Source organism: Cricetulus griseus, chromosome 5 (assembly GCF_003668045.3).
Source record: "Cricetulus griseus strain 17A/GY chromosome 5, alternate assembly CriGri-PICRH-1.0, whole genome shotgun sequence".
In the NCBI taxonomy this organism is placed as follows: Eukaryota; Metazoa; Chordata; class Mammalia; order Rodentia; family Cricetidae; genus Cricetulus; species Cricetulus griseus.
In genome coordinates this window covers 143386668-143408589 of record NC_048598.1, presented here as the reverse complement: position 1 = coordinate 143408589, position 21922 = coordinate 143386668, and the positions used below count along the sequence as shown (strand labels likewise).

The window sequence follows — 21922 nt, the reverse complement described above, 5'->3', positions numbered from 1 at the left end:
AAATATATTTACACTTTTATAGAAGTTGCTGCCTACTGCCACACTTGCTGTTACTTTAATATTAGAGAAATGAACAAATGTATAAAGTGTTTATTAATTTGCTTGATTATACTCATCTGATTTTTACCCTCACTAAAATTTCTTGTGTCTGGCTTGTTAAAGTTAGCTTTCCATTTTAGGTAACCTATGAAAATCTAGAAAGAGATAAATCTAAACTTGAAGATGAAATACTACTTTTAGAGAAGAAACTAGAAGAAGAGAGAGCTAAGCATAATGAACAGAATGAATTGGTGAGTCCTGTGATTTCCAAGAGAATTATGAATCTTATATAATAATACGATATTGATGAAAATATTCCATGTAAGCCAGCCATAGTGACACAAACCTGTAATCCCAGCATTTGGGAGGAGGAGGCAAGAGTTCTAAGCTATCCTGGCCTGACAGGAGAGGATACACTATCTTCAAAAATATAAATAAATGAAAATAAATAAATAAAATTCATAAACCAACCAACCAAAGAATAAATCTAACCAAAGCAAAATAATACAAAACAAGAAACTCATGTATGTAAAAAATAGAATGTAGAAGATCATGAGAACAAAAATTTCCACATCAGATCTTTTCACTTTTTTTTGTTTGTTATTTTGTTTTATGGTTTTTCCAGACTGGGTTTTTCTGTATAATAGCCCTGGTGACTGTCCTGAAACTCACTCTGTTGACCTGGCTGGCCTGAAACTCACAGAGATCCACCTGCCTCTTCCTCCTGTTTGCTGGCATTAAAGGCGGTTTCCACCATCTCTTGTCAAATTTTTACTTTTTAGATGTTATGATCCTAAGTGTTTTTTGCATATTCCTTTTTTCGTATTGTTTTCATTTGTTGAGACAGTCTTAGAATGTAGCCCAGTCTGTATAAGTGTATAGCTGTAAAACTGCATAACTGTATAACTGGGGCTGGCCTCAAACTCATGGCCCTCCTACCTGTGCCTCCTAAGAGCTGGGATTACAAGTGTGCACCCCCACACTTGGCTCTCTTGTACATTTCCATGGGAAATTTCCATGTGTGCTGTGGAAGTAACCATAAATAATATAAGTTGAATAATCATAGTGAAGGAGATATACATTGTGTGTGTGTGTGTGTGTGTGTGTGTGTGTATTAACTTATAATATTTATAACTTTTTTTACTTTAAATTCATAAGGAAAATCTTGACATAAGGAAAATCTTGAGGTGTGTGAGTTCATTTAAAATATGAATTAGTGAACTTGAAAAGTAATGTGATACATTGAATTTGTGAAGACGTACTATTATGATTTGTAAAATCCTTGTGAGCACACGGTAAGCAAGCTGACAAGGCCTTTTCATCTGGCCTCTCACTTTTATTAATAATAAATTCACAGTGTACCTAACTAATGCATGTTGTCTTGGAGCAAAAGAGACTCATTAAATACTTACTGACTGATACTGTCTTTTCAGATGACAGACATTTCAAAAAGTATACAATCTCTAGAAGATGAATCAAAGTCTGTCAAGACACAAGTAGCTGAAGTAAGTTAAGTTGAATTACTTTAAGTGGTCTGTCACTTTTGAAGAACATTTATGTTTTCATATTATTATTTGGTATATTTGTCAGAATTCTAGGAGAAACATAAGTAACGGGATGACATCCATCCATCCATCCATCCATCCATCCATCCATCCATCCATCCATGTATCTACCTACCTACCTACCTATCTAAAGGGGATTTATTAGAGTAATCGTCAGGCTGCAGTCCAGTTAGTCCAAAAATGGCAGTCTACCAACAGAAAGTTCAAGAATCCAGTAGTTGCTCAGTCCATGAGGCTGGGCGTCTCACCTGATATTCAGTATCCACTGGAATTCCAACGAAGTAGTCTGAATGGACTTGCCAGTGAGAGTGAGGACAAGCATGCTTCCTCCTTCTAAGTCCTTTAGATAGGCTGCTGCCAGAAGGTATAGCATCTCAAAAAATCCAGATCAAAGGTGGGTCTTCCCACTTCAAAATGATTTGAGAAAAATTATTCACAGCTTGCTTGGGTTTTAGTTAATTCCAGATATAGTTGATAACTAAGAATAGCCATCACATTAGGTGATAAAATAGTGCATTAGTATTTGAAATATAGAGACTCTTAAATATGCATTTGCTTTAACTTGAGTTACTTAGAGTGACATTCATTTTCCCCTGGATAGATTTAAACTATGGCTGTATCTGAGCACTCTTGAAGTTGTATAACAGGTAACGATACTAAACAGAGTTGCTTCCCCGCAGTATCAAGTTTAGGGCAGGAGACAAAGAGTAGTGTGGGATCTTTCTGGAATAACTACTCCTGCACTAGTGATTGTGGAAGAGAGATGTCACCATCACCAGTGGACTGTAGCCAGAGCACCTCCTGAAAGCCTTTAATTCTGGGTCTAGTTTCTTTTCTAAAATCACAATGTGGGCAGCAAGCAAGCAAGATTTTGCTGAAGTGTATCTGGCAGTAGCAGGTTGCTAAGGGCAACGACCCATTGTTTCATCTATTTCTCCAAGTCATTCTGTTCCTGGTAGCAAGTGAAGCCATGTCTGGCAAATAAGCAGTACAAGTAGTGTTTTAATTAAGTCGCTAAATAAACCAGTATTTCAGTAAATAATAATTGTTCTTTTCTATTTCAGTAGTTAACAAAATTGTCCACATTGTACATGCAAGCTTCAATAATTCTGCTCAAAGTCACTTGACAAATGAGTGTTACATCAAAGTAGTGTTGATACTGCCTCTGCTGTTAATAGTGTCATGTTTTGGCTTTTACTTAAATTTTATGTTCTTCAGAGAATACATAAAAATTGTTATAGACTTTGTATTTCTTTTACTTAGGCCAAAACTACCCTGAGAATATTTGAAATAAATGAAGAACGACTTCAGGGAATAATAAAAGATACCTTGAATGAAAATTCTCAACTTCAGGAAAGCCAGAAGGAGGTTTGTAGTCTACAGATACTCATTTAGATCTGAATATAGCGTTTGATGTTCTGTACACCTCACAACTGACCCATGTGTGGAGTTGTGTAGTGAATGAGTAGGCTTTTGAGAGCAGCCAGTGTCCCATGCAGACTTCCATCTTCCATAATGGATTTAAAAGTGGGTCCTTCCATCTCTGTCTTCTCCCATGAAGGAAGTAAGCCAAGTCTTATTGTGGTTTTTGGGACAGTATTTCTCTGTGAAATAGTCCTGGCACTCACTGTGTAGCCCAGGCTAGCCTCAAACCCAGAGATCTTTCTGCTGTGCTGCATTTTTTTAAATAAAAGTTTGACATTGCTGCATTGTCTTCTATAGTGGGAAATTACCAATACGGAGCCAAGTGGAAATATAAGGGTATTTAATAGGGAAAAGCCTTACTTACAGAGCGACCTAGCCAGCCGGCGTGGCAGCAGCCTGTACCCAAGCCAAAAGGGAAAAAGAAACTGAAATTGACCAGCCACTGACCACACCCTTGCAGGCGTGGCTACAGGTTCCCCTACTGTCTTCCCATTCTACTTTTGGTTTTGGGACTTGAATGCTGTGTAGATTATGTTGCCTTCTTTGTTTCCTGCTCTTTTTTCTTCACAAACAATATCCTTCTGTTATCTTTAGCTATCTGAGATTATGTGATGATGTCTCATAGTGTTTCTTTTATATGTTGGACATTTGTATTCTGAAATCTCTTGATTCTGTGGGTTACTGGAATTATTGTGATAATTTAACATTTTTATTTGTTGATTTTGTGTGCGTGTGCATGTGCGTGCGTGCGTGCGTGCGTGCGTGCGTGCGTGCGTGCGTGCGTGCGTGCGTGTGTCTGAGTGTGTGAGAATGTTAACCTGTGCATGTGAATACATATGTGTAACTGTGTGTAGAGACCAGAGGCCTTAATAGTGTCAGGTTTGGATCTCCCCCCACCCACCTGGCTTTTAATTTTTGAGACAGAATCTCTCTATGTAATCCTGGCTATCCTGGAACTCCCTATGCTGCTCAGGCTGACCTTGAACTCACAGAATTCCACCTGCCTCTGCCTCCTGATCACTGAGATAAAAGATGTGTGTGACTGTGCTGGGCTAGGTTCCATCTTGTTGAGCTGGCTCGTCTTAAATCCAATTAGGAAGTGGTTGGTTACTTTCATAGCATTTATGGCACTACTGTACCAGTAGGCATATGTTGGAGGTGTGTTGTTACTGTATCTTGCATGGTTCACAGGTAGGTGACATTGATATAATTTTTTCCTCTGGTGTATGCATAATACCTTCCAGCATGATTGAAGCACACCAGTAGGGCTGAAACATCCAGCTATATGCAGGCATAAAGGAAACAAAGATAAGAGATGAGTGGCAGAGAATGAGACGCGTATATGCATGTCTAGGAGAAGACAGGAGCAGGAGGGAGGAAGAAGGAGAGAAAAAACAGGAGAATGTATGTGTGTGCTTCTGGGTGTTGGTGTGTGCATGTGTGTGCAGGCACCCTAGAGGCCAGAAGAGGACATTAGCTCCTCTGGAATTACAGGCACTTGTGAGCTGCTCAGCGCAGGTGCAGGGAATTGAGCGTGGATCCTCTGCCAGAGCAGCATGTGCTTTTAACTCCTCAACTGTCTCTCCAGTTCCCCAGTTCTTCCCTTTTGTTTTCCACTCCTCCCTCTGTTAGTACTGCTTTCAAATCATGAGCCTTTCTGGGTTGTGTGAAATCATCTTATTTTCTGTTTGCCTAACTGGCTTAGCTTTCTTCTGTCTATTGTCTGTGGAGTCTTTTTTATTACTGCTGTGTCCCTACGTGCTATTTGTCCATTTTCTTTTTGGGTTGATGCCTTTTCCTTTTACATCTTTGTTCTGTCATCTTAGATTTCAGAGAACATGGTGGTGAGGACTCCTGTGTAGATTTCCCATACTGTAATCAATAGTGCCTCCTCCTCACTTCAAAGTCCTGCCATGTAGCCCAGGCTAGACTGGAACTTTCAGTGCAGTTCAGGCTCAGAGCATCTGCAGAATATCTGTTCTAGATCAATAGTATGCTTGAGAGTTACCCATCTTCAGATAACTCTGGACAAAGCAGCATGGTGACTAAAAAAATAACATTAAATAATGAGAAAAATAACATGAAATAATGAGATACGACATACTATATGCAATACAAAGAAATAATTGACTAGATTTATCAGATTAAGTATGTGTCAAAATCTTGATAAAAATTTACCTTGTAAATCAGTTGGAGAATATTTGTTATTTCACAGTCTTCTGTGTTGAAAGTTCTTTATGAAAGGGAGGCACATCTGAGTTCCTTTTTTAAGTAGCAGTCCTATCTTTTTAATCTCTTTTAATGATACATTTAAATATTTAAATAAATGCATCTAACATTGTGTTGTCTTTCACATTCTTGCTGTTGTTTTCCTATCAGCTTTTACAGGAAGCTGAAGTTATGAAAGAACAAGCTGACCAACTGAATAATCAGAAAGTAACATTTGAAGAATCCAAAGTACAGGCAGAGCAAGTCCTAAATGATAAAGAAAATCAGATCAAGGTAATGGCTCGTTGGTTTTAGTCACTAGTTGGCCACAATTTTATACTTAATTGGAAATACAAATACCTTTAACATCTTTTATTGCTATTTTGTCTTTTGTCACATTTCAAATGATTCTTGAAAATACGTAGATTTGTAATATATATGTTAATATGACATGTGTTTGTTCTCCAGTAATTTAGCCTGATGTTTATCAATAAAGAAAGAAAATAATGACTTTTACCTTTTCTTGTTATGCTGACATCTGCTGCTGTTGATTAAGAAAACTCTGAAAAACCGGGTTTAAAGTTTATATTATATTGGCTGAATATTCTTATTATCCCTACTAAGTTTGTGTTATTTATTTCATTCCTACAAAAACTTTTTAAATAATTAAAACTCAGGCTGGGAAGATGGCTCCCACGATAAATCATGTGTTTCGTAAGCACAATATGTGTTCAGATCCCCAGAATCTTAGAAGCTGGGTTTTGTAGCATAGTATCTAATGCCAGTGCCCTGTAGTAGAGAGATGGAGGCAGAGTCTGGCAGAAGCTTGAGGCCAGCTAGCCTGGATTCCACAGCAGTGTCTCAAGCAAGGTGGAAAGAAACGACTGACCCCAAAAGTTGTCTTCTGACCTGTGTAGGTTTTTTGTGGTGTGTGTACTTGAACCCGTCCTTATGGCTCTCGGTTCACACCCACATACACTAATTGGAACTTGATTCTAATTATAGGAATACAAAATTAACATTACCTAGGCCATTGAGTGTACTGAGTGTGTAAAAGCACTTGCTGTACACTTCCTGACACGAGTTCATTTGATTCTTAGGACTCACTCTGTGGAGGGAGAGAATTGACTCCTAAATTGCCCTCTGATCTTCCGGCATATGCCATCACATATGTTGCTCCCCACCTAAATAAATAAATGTAAAAAAATAATAAGAATGTTTTCAAGACATTCTAGCTTTAGTTTTACTCACAGTTTGCCATATACTGGATTCTCTATCTCTCTAAATTCAACCAATCACAGAATATTGCTCTTAACAAATTTGGGCTGATGCGAGGGTTCATTGAGTAAAAGTGATGACCTGAGTTTGATCTCCAAACTCAGAAAAGTAAAAAGAGAAAGCCAGCTGACTTCAGTTGTCCTCTGACCTTCATGTGCTTACCCTACATACTCAATTCACAGACATACCAAAACAAACACTAATAATAAATAAAAGAAAATAATGGCCTGTGTACTGTGCATGTGCAGACTTCCTCTCATTCCCTGTAACTGTTAATGCAGCGTTTGTGTTGCATTCGTTATTGCAAGTCGTCTAGGAGAATTTGACGTGTACATGAAGATACATATAGGTTATATGCAAGCACTGCTATCTGATGTAAAGGACGTGAACACCCATGCAGTTTGTCTTCATGCAATGGTAGTGACAGGTATCCTGGAGCAGTGCAATGTGGATGCTGAGGGATGACTGTGTTTTCCTTCCTCTAACTTCCTTATTCTACTTGGAAGCTCAGGGTTCTTCCTAAATAAAAAGGAATGGGATGTGAGACCTCAGCACTTCTCAGGGTTGGAGGGCATTTTTGTTTTTCCAGAAGCCTTGAAGAAAGGGAAGAGATTAGCAAGTAGTTTCAGATGGGATCCTCCAGAGAAAGGCATGGTGCACAGTCATCTTGTTACTTGTACATCACACTTGGTTTTGGTCAGTAGGCTCAGAAGCAACGTTACCTGTGTTACTAGAAAATACTCTTTCCTTCAGGAGATTAAAACAGCACTGCTGAGCCAGGCATGGTGTGCACACCTTCAGTCCCAGCACTGGGAGGCAGGCAGATGTGTCTGAGCTCCAGGCCAGCCAGGGCTATATGGTCGGACTGTCTCAAAAAGCAACAGCAGCAAAAACACAGTTGGAGAACTTCCAGGGCTCCATTCCAATCCTTTTACAATGTGTCTGTCTGTCTCAGTTGGACTCTCCAGCTAGTTGTTTCCTTGAATAAATCAAGAATCTATGGCTTATTTTTTGTGGGTCTGTGCGTGTGAGTTTCCCTCCCCTCAGAAAGCAGAAGTGTTGGAGTCCCTGCAGCTGAGGTTACAGGGAGTTGAGAACTGTTGGATATGGGTGCTGGGAATTGAACTTGGGCCTTCTGCAAGACAGTGTGTGCTGTTACCTGCTGAGCCTTCTCTCCAGAGGGATGTTCATTTTTTTAAAAATAGTGTGTATCTGTGTGTGTCCATGTGTAGGTATGAGCCTGGGAGTGCAGTGCCAAGGTGTCTATGATCTTTTTATAGATATTCATACATCTTCATAGCTTTTGTATCTCTCAGATAGATGAAACACCACACAGCTTTTACCCTATATGTTAAAGGCCACCCTGTGGATGCCCACCCAGGCCAGAAGAGACCATTGGATCTCCTGGAGCTGGAGTTACAAGCTGCTGTGAGCTGCTTGATATGGGTGCTGGGAAAGGAGGTTAGATGCTCTAGCAGAGTAACAAGTGCCTAACTGCTGAGCTGTCTCTCCAGTTCAACTCTTACTTAGTAAGATATGGAAGAAACGCCATAAGAAAATATTTTAGGGGCTGCTGTGATGGTTTAATGGGTTAGTGCACTTGCTCTGAAGCATGAGGACCTGTGTTTGAATTCTAAGCACCCACTTAAAAGATGAGCAAGGCTGTACATGCCTGTAAGCCCCAGCACTGGGGACAGAGACAGTGGATCCCAGAGCTTGTTGAGAGCCTAAGCTTCTGAAGTAGTGGAATTCTGATTCCATGAGAGGTCTTGTCTCCAAGCCGTAAGCTAGAGTGTGAGAGAAGACACTTGTGTCTTCCTGCCTCATGCTCTTGCAGCCGGATGTGCCCCTGCACACTCAGGGGCAGATGACACAGAAGAAAATACTTTACTCTTTTGTAGTCATATAGTGGTTAGCAAGAAGGAACCATCATAAAATATTGTTTGATTTTGTTTTCTCTCTTTCCTTCCTTCCCTTTCTCTCTTTCTTTCCCTCCCATCCCTCTCTGCCTTCCTCCCTCTTTCCCTCCCTCCCTCCCTTCCTTCTTTCCTTTCTTTTTGGATATAGGGTCTCACGAGGTAGTCCTTTCTTACCAGAACTCACTTTGTATATCAGCCTGGCCTCAAACTCACAGAGATATGTCTGCCTCTCCCTTCTGAGTGCTGTGATAAAAGATGTATCATCCTCAGCAAGTTTTGTTTTTTATTTTTAAGGTTTAATAGTCTATAAATGTTGCAGTTACAAAAAAAAACAACTTTATGTATCTTAATGGCAGGTAGAAAATTAGAGCATATGAAAATTATTTATGTGGATTGATTTAAAAATTTGTGTGGTATGTACCTTCCATGATATGTGTACGGAGTTTAGAAGGCAGCTTTTGGGAGGCCCTTCTCTTACCATGTTGGTTCTCGAGTTCAAACTCAGATCAACAGGCCTAGTGGCAGATGCCTTTACCTGCTGAACCATCTCATTGGCTCTGGATTGAATTTTAAATTACTGTTAATTAAGTTTTAAATTGTAAAGCTATTTGACTGAGTGATTACTTTCTCTTTTTATTTTCTTCTTTTATTCAATATCCAGTCTCTGATGGAGAGCCTGCTAAAGATGAAAGATTGGACTTCTGTGTTTGGAGAAGATGTAACAGATGATGGTAATCTTGATTTAGAAGTCAAGAGTGACTTAGAAAATGATGTGCACTTAGGTATGGAGACTGGCTCCTTGTTTCCTCTTCATTCTTCATGTGTGTCGTGCTCCTTGGTCACTTGTACTTGGCTGTTACACATAGAAAATCTTTTTTTTTTTTTTTTTTTGGTTTTTCGGGACAGGGTTCCTCTGTGGCTTTGGAGGCTGTCCTGGAACTAGCTCTTGTAGACCAGGCTGGCCTCGAACTCACAGAGATCTGCCTGCCTCTGCCTCCTGAGTGCTGGGATTAAAGGCGTGCGCCACCAACGCTCGGCTCACGTAGCAAATCTTGTCTCAAAAAACAAACAAAAAGTTTTAGTGAGGAATTGGTTTGAAAATACAGTAGATAGCTCAATGGATCTTAGTTTTGTGACATTTATGACAGCCATACTCTAACCAGCAACTGCAGTAACAATTAATGGTGGTCAAGGTTAAGGTACTGTAATCTGTCTAATGCAAAGGGCTTCACAAATATTCTTATGCCCACAAGATTAGTTAAAAAAAAAAAGGCACCACAGTAGTTATGCAAATTTTTAAGTTGTTGTAATGAAGAGAAGTATGATACATAGGGCAAAGGAGAGAGAGGCTACAACTCTGAAGAGGTGAAAGATTTACTCAAAATTCTAGCTAAATGAGATGGTCAGAGTGCATGGCATTTCAGACAGATGGACACACTGCTCCTGAAATAGATAAGGGGAGCTTTAATAAAAGTTATATTTGTATTTTTTCATTTAAATTTATCATGTAAGAAATAGTTTTTTAATAGAATTCATGTTTAATATTACTTCATTTGGAGCCATGGTTCACTAATATATTGGATGTTGGAGCCATGGTTCACTAATAGTTAAGTCCATGGACAGTGTTTAGGTGAATATTCTGTTTTTGTTGGGACTTTGTAGTACATTAAATTGTTTTAAAAGTCTAGCTTCTTGAGTGTAGGTCACTCCACCTCATATAAATTGCTATTTTTATTTTAATTACTGTTTTTCTGAGACAGTGTCTCACTGTAGGTCAACCTGGGCTGGAATTCACCGTGTAGCCCCTGCTGGCCTCAAACTCATGGTAATTCCCTTGTCTCAGCTTTGAAGTGAGATTGTAGGCAAGAGCTGCTAAGCTGAGCTCCAAGTTGCTTATTGTGTCTTGAAGAGGGTTTGTAAGACTAGCTGAGGAATTAATGCATTCATTTGGATGTCTTCGATAATTATGGTTTTATTTTTCCCTGTAGGTAACCAGCCGAAGGGAGCTTTGAAGAAGCTAATTTATGCTACTAAGGTTTGTATTATTATGTAAATATAAAAATGAGGAGTAGGAGGACCTACAGCAGAGATTAAATCTGTCTGTCCTTAGTAACTAATTTAAAGATTGCTTTTATGCTTTCTTAAGGTTATATGAGAAATGATTAGAATTTTCTTTAATTTATTTATTTTTCATGCATTGGTTTTTGCCAACATGCATGTTTTTGTGAGGGTGTCAGATTCTCTGGAACTGGAGTTACAGACAGTTGTGAGAGATGCCATGTGGGTGGTGAGAGTTGAACCTGCTTCCTAGGAAGAGCAACCACTGAGCTGTCTCTCCAACCCCTAAAATTTTTTTTTCTTTTCTTTCTTTTTTTTTTTTTTTTTTAAAGATTTTATTTATTATGTATACAACATTCTGCTTCCATGTATATCTGCACACCAGAAGAGGGCACCAGTTCTCATAACGGACGGTTGTGAGCCACCATGTGGTTGCTGGGAATTGAACTCAGGACCTCTGGAAGAGCAGTCAGTGCTCTTAACCTCTGAGCCATCTTTCCAGCCCCTAGAATTTTCTTTATCAATTGCTTTTTATATTAACTTTAGAAATTTAAATAATTAGGGAATTTAGAAAAGTTCAAATTCTACACTCATTCCTTCTGTTAAAAATACTTCAAAAATGTTAATGTATTTATATTATAGTTCCCTTTGCAGTGTTCTCCTTCTGGTTTTGTTACTTTCTTACCCTGATGGCTCCATATACTATTTTGAGAACTAAATAATCACTTTGTTTTCTTCTGGTTTATTCCTTCTGCCTGTTCTTAGCTAATCTGTGTGAGAAGCCCTGATAATGTAGTGTGAAGGCTGTTTTGCAGCTTGACTGATGGCTTTATGTTGTCTGTGATAACATCATCAGAGGGAAAATACCTGCAGAACTGTAGTGTGGGGTGTATCAGGGATGTGTGTGTCTTTTGTGTAACTGATTATTGCTTTTCTTCTTTCTTTCTTTAAGTTAAGTGCTTCTTTAAAAGCCTTAGAAGGAGAAAGAAACCAAAATTACACTCAGTTATCTGAAGTAGATAAAGCAAACGATGATCTTACAGGTAAGGTTTCTCAATGTGCATGTCTCCTTAAAGAGAGTGAATTGATTCTGAGTTTTGCCTTTAGTGGTAAAGGTATTTCAGTTTCTATTGCTGTGAAGAGACACCGAGACCATGGCAGCTCTTACAAGGCACACATTTAATCGGATTTGGCTTACAGTCCAGAGTTTTAGGGCCTGTAAACTATATAAATACATTAAAGTAGTAGACCATACTAGTTCCACTGCCAAAGATCAGTTTCACAATTGTCCATCGTCATCATGGTGACACACTGGTGGACATGGTGCTGGAGAAAGAGTGGGAGTTCCATATCTAGGTCTGCAGGCAGCAGGAAGAATGAAACCTCAAAGCCCACCCCTAGTGACAACTTCCTCCAACAAGGCCACACCTCCTAATAGTCCCATTCCCTATGAGCCTATGGCACCTTTTCATTCAAGCTACCACACAGTGTTAAATGTTTGATACAGTTTTAGAAGTTAAAAAGTATTAAATTTTTTTAATTGAGAAATTGATCTTCAGTAGTTTAACTAGGATGGTCTACTACTTTAATGTATGTGTATAGTTTATTAGCATATATAGGAGTGATGTTAGACCTATAACAATACTTTTTTTTATTGAGAACATTAAAAAATTTTGCTGATAGCGTTCAGATTGAAAAACAAATTCTGCCAGTTGTGTTTGGGATGCTTAAAAATTATATCACGTCTCACTTTGTTAAAGAAATAAATTCATATTTTATATCTGAAAAGAATGGAAGGGCATATTCAAATGTCTGTACTGGTTAGTATGGGACTACAGGCATCTTTTTATTTCTCCTCATCTATATTTTCTTTCCAAAACAGTCTTTATTGATCCAGTTACACGTACATAAATGATACAACATTAGCCAAAAGCTTCTGCTTATGGAGCTTCATTCCCTCCTGTTTCTAACTACAGACATTGATCACAGACAAGCCCCCTTTATTGGTTATCCAGCTAAAAACAAGTAAGCCAGAAACAAACAAAAATCCTCTCAATGAGGACAAGAAGTGTCTCAGGTATGTAGTCAACCATTGCTACAGCTGCCCAGAACTTCCCATTTCTCTTTTAATTGTCAACTTATCCTGTCTTATAAAGAGCAGTCAGACCTGTTTGAATCTGGACCTATGCTCTATACCAGACTTGATCGTTGTGAGGCTAGCTTCAGTGTACTTTTACTTCTTTCTGACCTCCAAGACCAGTGTTGAGATCTGATGAGAAAAAGACCAGAAGGGTCCTTGTCTGGATCTCAAAGGTTTTTTTGAATTTTTTTTTTTTAAATGAGCAAAATGTTTAAAAAGATTGAACCACTGGATAAAAATGACTAAAAAAAATGACCTTTGCTCTGCTTATTGTTTATAGTACTTGTATTTTTATTAGATCTGAAGAAACACTAGTCTAATTTAAAAAAAGAAATGCTGCTATCTGCGAAGAGTAGTATTAATAGCATGGAAGATCCAGAGAGGAATAGGCACTCTGCTCTCTAGGCAGCTTCCTTATGGCATGTATCAACGTATATGGGTCTTAATAGGAAGTACCAGTGTAGCAAAGAATCAGTTCACCAGTTATTCCTCCAGGGTCTCGGCCAATCTTTTTCCCCCCCATCCCCAAGTAATATTGGAAACCTGTGTCTATGTATAGCGTTCCTCCAAATCCAACTTTCTTTTCTCTTGGTGTTTTTGTAATTATTTAATGGTTTTTGTTTATTTTATTATTATTATTATTATTATTATTATTATTATTATTATTATTTTTGCTTGTATATATGTCTGTGTGAGTGTCAGATCCCCTGGAACTGGAGTTACAGACAGTTGTGAGCTGCCATGTGGGTGCTAGGATATGAACCCAGGTCCTCTGGAAGACCAGCCAGTGCTCTTAACTGCTGAGCCATCTCTCTACCCAACTTTTTTTTTCTCAATGGGACATAAAAATTTTCAGTAATTGATTTTCATCTAATGTAATTGATTTTCATCTAATGTGAACATTTTCTTCTAACCATCTTCTTCTCCCCTAGTCTCTGCCCTTTTTGGTAATCATTTACAGTGCTCTTTTCTTGGAGTCAGTGTTTCTATGTAATCCCAGGCTGTCTTGAAGTTCTGACCCTTCTACCTCAGCCTCCCACATGTCTGCATTTATATAGGCTGATAATTACTGTACCTGGCCTGTACAGTGCCCTCTTAAAATAAAGTGTGTGGGCTCAGTGCATAAAAGCTCCACTGCTGAGCCTGATGACCAGAATTCAGTCTCCAATGGAAGGAGAGAACAGCCCCCTCCTAGTTGTCCTCTGATCTTTGCATACACAAACACACAGACACAGACACACAGACACAGACAGACAGACATACACACACCCTTTTTTTTTTTTATTGAGCTATACTTTTTTTCCCACTCCCCTTCCCTCCTCTCTCTCCACTTCCATCCTCCCGCCTGCCCCCCATGCTCCCAAACTAATTTTTAAAAGTTTTAAAGTAAAGTATGAGACAAAAGAGCTAGAGTATACAAGGGCAAAAGAATTCTTGTTTTGTAAGACTTCTTTGTATTGGTATGATTCAGTTATAGTAGAGCTTATATTGAACATTGATTTCTTGCTAAGTGACTTGTTGGAATTGACTAACAGCATAAATGGACATTTTTTCTGATATAGATATACAGGTTTTGCAGAAAACACCTATGCATGATTTCCTCTATTGTACATGTACCATTTACTATTAGTGATTTACACAAACTGTCTATTTAATTAGCTGGCATTTTAGAATTTAGTAACATATAGTTGTAGTTATAGTAACATATAGTTACTAAACTTTTCCATTTTTGTTATGATTTTGAAACTGCCCTTTTGCGACATAGTGCATTTTTTTGTGTGTGTTAGATTGGTTCACACATGTTTTGGGAAATGATACCTTAGAGGAGGTCAGAGTTGAGGTTCTCATTTCACTACTAGAGTTGTTTAGAGTTGTAGTAATTATAATGAAAGAGAAATGAGATTTTGAAAAAACAGTGGTTTGCTAGTTTATACAGAATTCACAATCACTTAGAATTGTTCATTTCTGTTTTAGTGTGTGTTCATATGTGTATAGAGGACAAAGGTCGATGTTCAGGGTTTTCTTCAGGTGCTTTCCACCTTGTTTGTTGAGAAAGGGTCTCACTAAACCTAGATTGTGCTGCTTGGCCAGAACAGCTGCTCAGTGAGCCCCAGGGATCCTGCTTTTCCCTTTCCTGTATGTTGACAGAGCTTATGTGGGTGCTGGGGACTCAAACTTGGGTCCTTATGTTTGTGTGGCCAGTACTTTACTGACTGAGCTATCTCCCCATTTTTGTGGGTGATTCAGTAGTTTAGCAGTTGAAATAAAGTTCAAGTCATTATTCTTTCCAGTCTTGATCTTGTTTGAGACAGGGTCTCTCACCCAACTGGAAAATGAGCATTTGTTATCAGCTGGCTTGAATAACAACACATGTATAATTTTGGCTGAAAAAGAAGTACTGGTGACTGAACCCAGGGCTTTGTGTGTTCTAGGCCAGGGCTCTACCTCTTGGCTCTGTCCACCAGCCTGAACCATCAGTTTATTGAGGCAACTTCTCATTAGGATATAACAGACATTCAGCATAGGAAATAGGGAATGCTGAGCTGAAATGCCCACTGTTGAAACTCTCATCCTCATAGCCTTCCTTCAGTGGCTGTTACCTCTCACGTTGACAATCAGATGCTAGAATTAGAATGTTGAAGGTTTGGGAGATCCTCATAATAATAATTTAAAAGTGACATCTTAGTTAAAATAGTGAAAAACAATTAGGCAAACAAAATACCTTAGTGATTTTCTGCTGTTGCTGGAGGAAGTTTGGTTTGCTGTTATCTGTAGTAATTGTCTATAGCTGTATCACCCTAGGCATGTCCAATCTTTTCTATCTTTAATACATTTTATTTTTATGAAATTCCTTTAGTTTTGTTTCTTTTTGACTTCGAACCTTTCTTCTAGAGTGTATCAGAAGTCTGGAGTCTGAACAAGTGTCTCTGCAGTCAGCTAACTCAGAACTTGAAAAGGAGAAACAGAAGCTTCAGCAGAAACTCACAGTGATGACGGAACTGTACCAAGACAACGAAATGAAGCTTCACAGGTGAGAAGTGTTGGGCAACTCCATTGAATGGCAAGTAAAATGGCTTTAAAGTATGTGTTACATATTTGAGGCCTTACACATGTGATTATTGGACGTTATCAATTACATAGAATCATTCACTTTGTTTGTTTGTTTGGTTTTTTGAGACAGGGTTTGTGTGTGTAGCTTTGGAGGCTGTCCTGGAACTCACTCTGTAGACCAGTCTGGTCTTGAACTCACAGAGATCCACCTGCCTTTGCCTCCCGAGTGCTGGGATTAAAAGAGTTTACCATATCACCGGGACCAAATAATTCTCTTTTAAGAATGTTATTTGGTCTTGAACGTTTTTCTTCATGGAAGAAAATGTAAATATGTTGGAATTTCCAAGCTATCTCACAAAATCTTCCTTAATGTCTAGTAAGCGTTTATCAGATTATTGCCCTAAACTAATGCTGACAAACCGGGTCAGGGAATCTGAGTGATCTCTTTGGATGGAACTGCTTAGTGTATGTAATACTGACTCCTTTCTTCTGTGTAAGTTAGTCTTGCTTAATATTCCTTGTTCTAGTTACTAACTGACAGTATCATTTGCTTTGTGTACAGGGCAGCTGCTCGACATCCTTAAATGCCCCCTTTGTGTCCCATATTTGTTTGTCTTATCATCAAATCCTGTCACCCTTCCTAACCTTTAATCTGATGGCATTTTGCCCTCTGCCAGTACTCTGCTTAAAGCCATCATTGGCAGTAGTTGGCTTATCACAGTAGCCCTATGAATGGTTGTTTTTATACCTTTACCTCCTGCACTGTCTTTCCTCTGTAACCTCAGAATAACTCTTAAAACATGAATTGTGGGGACTATCACTGTCTTTCTTGGATCCCCTAAGTGCATTTAAACAGATTTAAAGCAAAACTTAATCTTGGCTTCTCAGATCCAAGATTACTGTTCCTGCCTTTTGGCTAGCTCTAGCCTATTCTGTGTCTCTTTTCTTTGTTGCTCTCTGTTGACACTGGCTTTCTTAATTTTTGGTGTGCCAAGCACATCTGTATCTTAAGGTCTTTTATGCCTTTTTTTTTTTTTTTTTGCTTGCAGTGACTGGTGTTCTGTGTGCTTGCATGGTTCGACCCTTTGTTTCATTCTGATCTGGGTTCCACTGTCATCTTAAAGAAGGGATCCCTGGTATCCTAAAACAATACCTGCTATTCTCTTCCCTTATCTTTCTTCACAGTCCTTTTTGTGCTCTAAACATCATGTCCTCATATTAATTTAAACTCTGTAGGAAGTATCTTATTTTTGTTTATATTCTCAGTGCCTAAACTGAAAGGAAAATAGTAGATTTCCAGTCAATACTTGTGCTCAGTGCTCAACTTAAATATTGATGGCAGGTTGTGCTTGTATGCTTGTACACAGAGATGCCCAGATACAGGCAGAGAGAAGACCCTTGAGACACCGATCCAGCAATTGCAGATTTCGAAGTATGAATTATAGCATGGACTTTTCATTATAAAACCTAGCAGACTTTTATTTTCTTTTAGGAAGTTAATGGAAGTCCCTTGCCAGTCCTTATCCTTCATACATTGTATCTGTCTGTCTGTCTGTCTGTCTGTCTGTATGTATGTATGTATGTGTGATGTAAAGTCTATTGATAAATTTGTAACCTTAAAACCTGTTCTTTTGGGGGGCTTTCATGGCCTTTCGTGGGTATACTGAGAATGATAAAGCTTCTGAGGTACCCATTGTGAACACTCCCTGTTGAGGACTAACGCTGCAATGTCTTTCAGTTCTCATTCTGTAAACAAATGTCCTTCTCTGAGTACCACATCTTTTGAGAATTGTTTATTTGGTGATGTAGCTGTTGGCATAGACCCCAAGCATGTGCTTAAGTGCTGTCTTGTTCTTGATGGTAAGAAGGCCATGATATATTTTGTGGAGCAAATACCATGTATCAGATGAACTTTGTTTGGTCATAACTTACAGTGCTGTTGACTGTGAGTTTAATGTTAGGAAATCTACACCTTATATTAAATAAGACATCTTTTATTTTGTTCAAGAATGTTCCATGTAGTCCATGCTGTCTTGACCCTGATTATAGTCAACTATGACCTTTAACTCCTGATCTTTCCCCCCCAAAAAAGTGATTTCTCTTTGAAGTTCCATCAGTAGAGTTTACTTTCACAGTGTATGAATTTCAACTTTAAGGTAGTATTAGTCACTTTTCTGTTGCTGTGATAAAATACCATGACTGAAAAAAACTAAACAAAATAAAGCAAAAAAAAAAAAAAAACCCTAAATATCAAAATATTCTGATCAAGGCAGCTAGTAGAAGGGAGAGCTTGCTTTGGCAAATAGTTCCAGAGCAGGAGCCTGTGATAGTGAGGGGAGCATGGGTGCTGAGAGATCATAACCTAAACTTGAAGGAGAGGGAGGAATCCAGAAGTAGGGTAAGGCTATGTGCTCCCAAAGCCTGCTCCCTGTGACAATCAGGTGACATGTAACAACATGTTGGTAAACCATGCACCACAGATATGACAATGCCACCCACTGATTCTTAGCCCTCTTGGTGTGTGTAAGTATACTCTGATGTCCACAGAGTGGTGAAATGGCTTGTTGGTTCATTTATCAGAGACCTGTTGTTACATAGTATGTGGCTGTATTTGGTTTCTCTGTGCTGTGTTTTCATTTTTATGCAACGGAAATAATAGTCCTGTAAAGCTGCTGACTAGTTTAATGGCCCACAGAAAAGTCTAGTGACAGTTCTGGCACACACTAATGGTTCAGCGAGTTACCTGTTATCTACTATTAGTACAAGAAAAAAGTAGTGCATGATTAGTGCTGGTGCTGGTATTGTTTATTCTCTTATTATTTTAAACTACCAATTAAAATATTGGAGCTACACACCCTTAATTCTAGCACTCAAGAAGCAGACACAGGTGGATCTTTGTGAACTAGAGGTTAGCCTGGTCTACAGAGTGAGTTTCAGGTCTGCATTGTGAGACCCTGTCTTAAAAACACAAAACAAAACAAGCCATAGTTTTAGTTGTTGACTTCTTACTAACAAACATTATGCCTTATTACAAGAAACCATGATAAATGTTAGTCATAAAAGTTTTTATTAATATTTATACTGGGTAAATTACGATAATGTAAAACACTTGAGACTGTTAATACTAATAGCACTGTAATGAGAACAATGTGATATTGGGTTTAGAATGTTAAATTTCATATCAGAAATACACAGACTTTTTTTTTTTGCATGTGGCCTTTGCCGTGGTGTGTGGAAATTGCTTTGTGGGACACACCAGTTCTCATGTGATTTTAAAAGTGTAGCTGATTATATGAATTCCATACATTAAAAGAAATGAAATACTCTTTGTTAAGGAAATTAACAGTAGAAGAAAATTGCCGATTAGAGAAAGAGGAAAAACTTTCCAAAGTGGACGAGAGGATCAGCCATGCGACCAAGGAGCTGGAGACCTACAGGTATGAAGTACTCTTTCTTGTTGGGATGCTCAGAAGCAGGAAGCAGTAACAAAATGGCTTTGTTTGTTTTTGAGACAAGGTTTTTCTGTATCCTTGGCTGACCTGGAACTCACTCTGTAGACCAGACTTGCCTTGATCTCAGAGATTCGCCTGCCTCTGCCTCCCAAGTGCTAAAGGTGTGTGTCCCGCCACCACCACTCAGTGAATTGGCTTATTTTTATTCCATTACTTTGCATTTGAATTTCTTGTTATTTTGCAGATATTCAGAAAATATAAAAAGGAAAAGTTTTCTTTTGGGGGACTTTGATATATAAGTTTAGACATATTTTATGTTAATATCAAGAAGTTTGTAAATAGTTAATCGCTGTGTGTTGGCACTGGGAACAGAATGATCACAAGATCAGGGCCAGCCTTGGCTAAATAGTGAGTTTGAAGCTAGCTTGGACTGCATGAGACCCCCATCTCAAAGATGGAAATGGAGAGAGCAGTTAATTCAAGCTCATTGATTGGACTTTGTTTGGATGGGGAAGAACATTCACAGTATTAACATTCAATGAGTGTGCCACTAAATGAACAAGCCACACAGCATTTTAGTAAATAAATGCCTAGCTATAGTTTTTGGTTCAGTCCTCAGTGGATCTTAGGAAACACAAAATGTCTGTTTGAGTCATAGGAACACAGCAGCTTGAGTCATAGGAACACTTCCCTTTACCTTTGGAAGAGTAAGTTTGGGCTTTGTCTAAAACGACAAATTACTTTCTTTGTTTCATAACGGCAGTAAGTTAGTTGTAATTTTACCTTTTGAGAGTTCCTCTCCAAAAAAAAAAAAAAAGAGTTCCTCTCCTGAGCTGAGTGGTGGTGGCAGAGGCAGGCAGATCTCTATGAGTTCAAGGCCAGCCTGGTCTACAGAGCAAGTTCTAGGACTGCCAGGGCTACAGAGAAACCCTGTCTTGAAAAAACAAAACAAAAAAGAGTTCCTGTCCTGGGACTCTGTTAAGATTACAGGATGTGTGTTAATCTTTCAGGATTCTGAGTCCTGAAAAAGGAAAACCTGAGCATCAGGCATGGAGGCATGTGCCTGTGACTTCTGCACTTAGGATGGAGGGATAGGAAGATTATAACTGAGCCTGAGGCCAGGCAGGGCGAGACCTTCTGTATTGTCTAAATCTTAGTGGCAGTGTGTTAGCCACACCCAAGCAGTAGTGCTCACAAGGTTTAATTGAGGTTGGAATTAGGTGAGGAGAAGATGATCTTTAAAATCTGTCAGTGTCTCTCAAAAGATGAGTCTTGGGGTTCTAATTAAGTATAGAACACTCTTGTTTGTACTCTTGTAGCTATGTACTCTCATTCCATAATATATGTTACCACAGAGGAGTAACTACTTGTTCCTTATAGACAGCGTGCCAAGGATGTCGAAGAAGAGTTGGAGAGAACAATTCGTTCTTATCAAGGGCAGGTATGTATGTCACATGACTGCTGTCTACACAGTCAGAATGCTCTGACTCAACAGCACTGATGCAGGACTGTAGCTTCCATCCCTCCTGGGTGTTTTGTGAGACTAAAATATACCCAGGGAGCCAAAGACGCTGAAATCAAAAACTTCTGAAACGTTCCTTTCTTTGTTAATGAGGACTATGCAACCCAAAGAATATCTGTTACCATTGCAGTCCCATGTTATGCTTGTTATCTGTTGATCGTCTCATGCAGTTTGTTGGCATTAAAAACACTTATATTATCAGTTTTTGTTTAAAAGTTCAGTAGAGTAAGTCATCTGTATACATGAAATTATGCTTTCAAAATGCTTATAGTGCTTGAGATATGCCTAGGCAGTGTGAGTTTATGGTTTGGGCCTTAAATTTTAGTGGTGGGAATGAATGTTTTTATTTAAGAATAATTTTAACAACTTTTTTTTTTTTTTTTAGGTTATTGCTCATGAAAAAAAGGCACATGATAATTGGGTAAGTTTTTCAGTTCCCTATATATACTACTCATTTTAGATGAGGTAAAAATATAGACAGTGTTTAAAAAATAATCACTTTCTATTAATTTTATTAATTTTACCAGTCTTAAAATCATGTTACAAAGTCAGACCATAGGAGGCACTGAGAAGTAATCATCTTTTATTTTGTGCTTTATTTATACTTTTCTCTCTGAATTAATTATAGAATCACATAGACATGACAAGAAGTTTGTGGGGGTGGAGAGATGGCTCAGTAGTTAAGCTCAGCACTTGCTGCTCTTCCAGAGAACCTGAGCTGTGTTTGATTCTGAGCAAGTCAGATGGCTCACAGTTGCCTGTGATTCTAGTTCGAGGTGAATTGACACCCTCTTCTGTCCTTTTAGGACACTTCCACTCACACTCGTGTGTGCTCACACACATATAAAATGCACACATGTGCATATATAAGTGTCAGACAGCAAGCACCTTGTACAAAAGTCCAGTTATAGCAGAGTCAGGAGGATCACTCATACACATAAAACTAAATAAAATGTTAAAACAGTTAAGTGAATTGTTACATTTTACAGCATTCCTTTTTGTTCAAAATTGATTTTATGATTACATATTAGAAAATAATTACACAAAAGAAATCCTTTTGTGTGTGGGGGTTTGAGACAAGGTTTCTCTGTATATTGCTGGCTGTCCTGGAATTAGCTCTGTAGACCAGGCTGTCCTTAGAGATGCACCTGCCTCTGCCTCCTGTGTAGTGGGATTAAAGGCGTGCACCACCACTGCCTAGCCAAAAAATCTTTTTTGATAGTACTAAAATATGTTTTCTGTGAATGTTTAGTTTATTCATTGGC

General features: G+C 38.6%; 1 protein-coding gene and 1 non-coding gene across 11 annotated transcripts in view; one reads left to right on the top strand and one right to left on the bottom strand.

Moving 5' to 3' along the window:
- Positions 1–21922, top strand: part of LOC100768570 (MIA SH3 domain ER export factor 2) — a 78421-nt gene that overhangs the window by 40625 nt on the left and 15874 nt on the right. For all 10 annotated transcript variants that reach the window (XM_027419641.2, XM_035444879.1, XM_027419654.2 and 7 more), the window contains 11 exons: positions 180–290; positions 1473–1544; positions 2868–2972; positions 5409–5531; positions 9096–9216; positions 10423–10469; positions 11445–11535; positions 15525–15663; positions 19019–19120; positions 20516–20576; positions 21043–21078. In XM_027419641.2, coding sequence (XP_027275442.1) covers positions 180–290; positions 1473–1544; positions 2868–2972; positions 5409–5531; positions 9096–9216; positions 10423–10469; positions 11445–11535; positions 15525–15663; positions 19019–19120; positions 20516–20576; positions 21043–21078 — 1008 coding nt within the window. The remainder of the gene's footprint in view (positions 1–179; positions 291–1472; positions 1545–2867; positions 2973–5408; positions 5532–9095; positions 9217–10422; positions 10470–11444; positions 11536–15524; positions 15664–19018; positions 19121–20515; positions 20577–21042; positions 21079–21922) is intronic.
- On the bottom strand, positions 12658–12786 carry LOC113836218. The gene has a single exon (XR_003486205.1). It is a non-coding gene; the product is annotated as a small nucleolar RNA SNORA61 (small nucleolar RNA).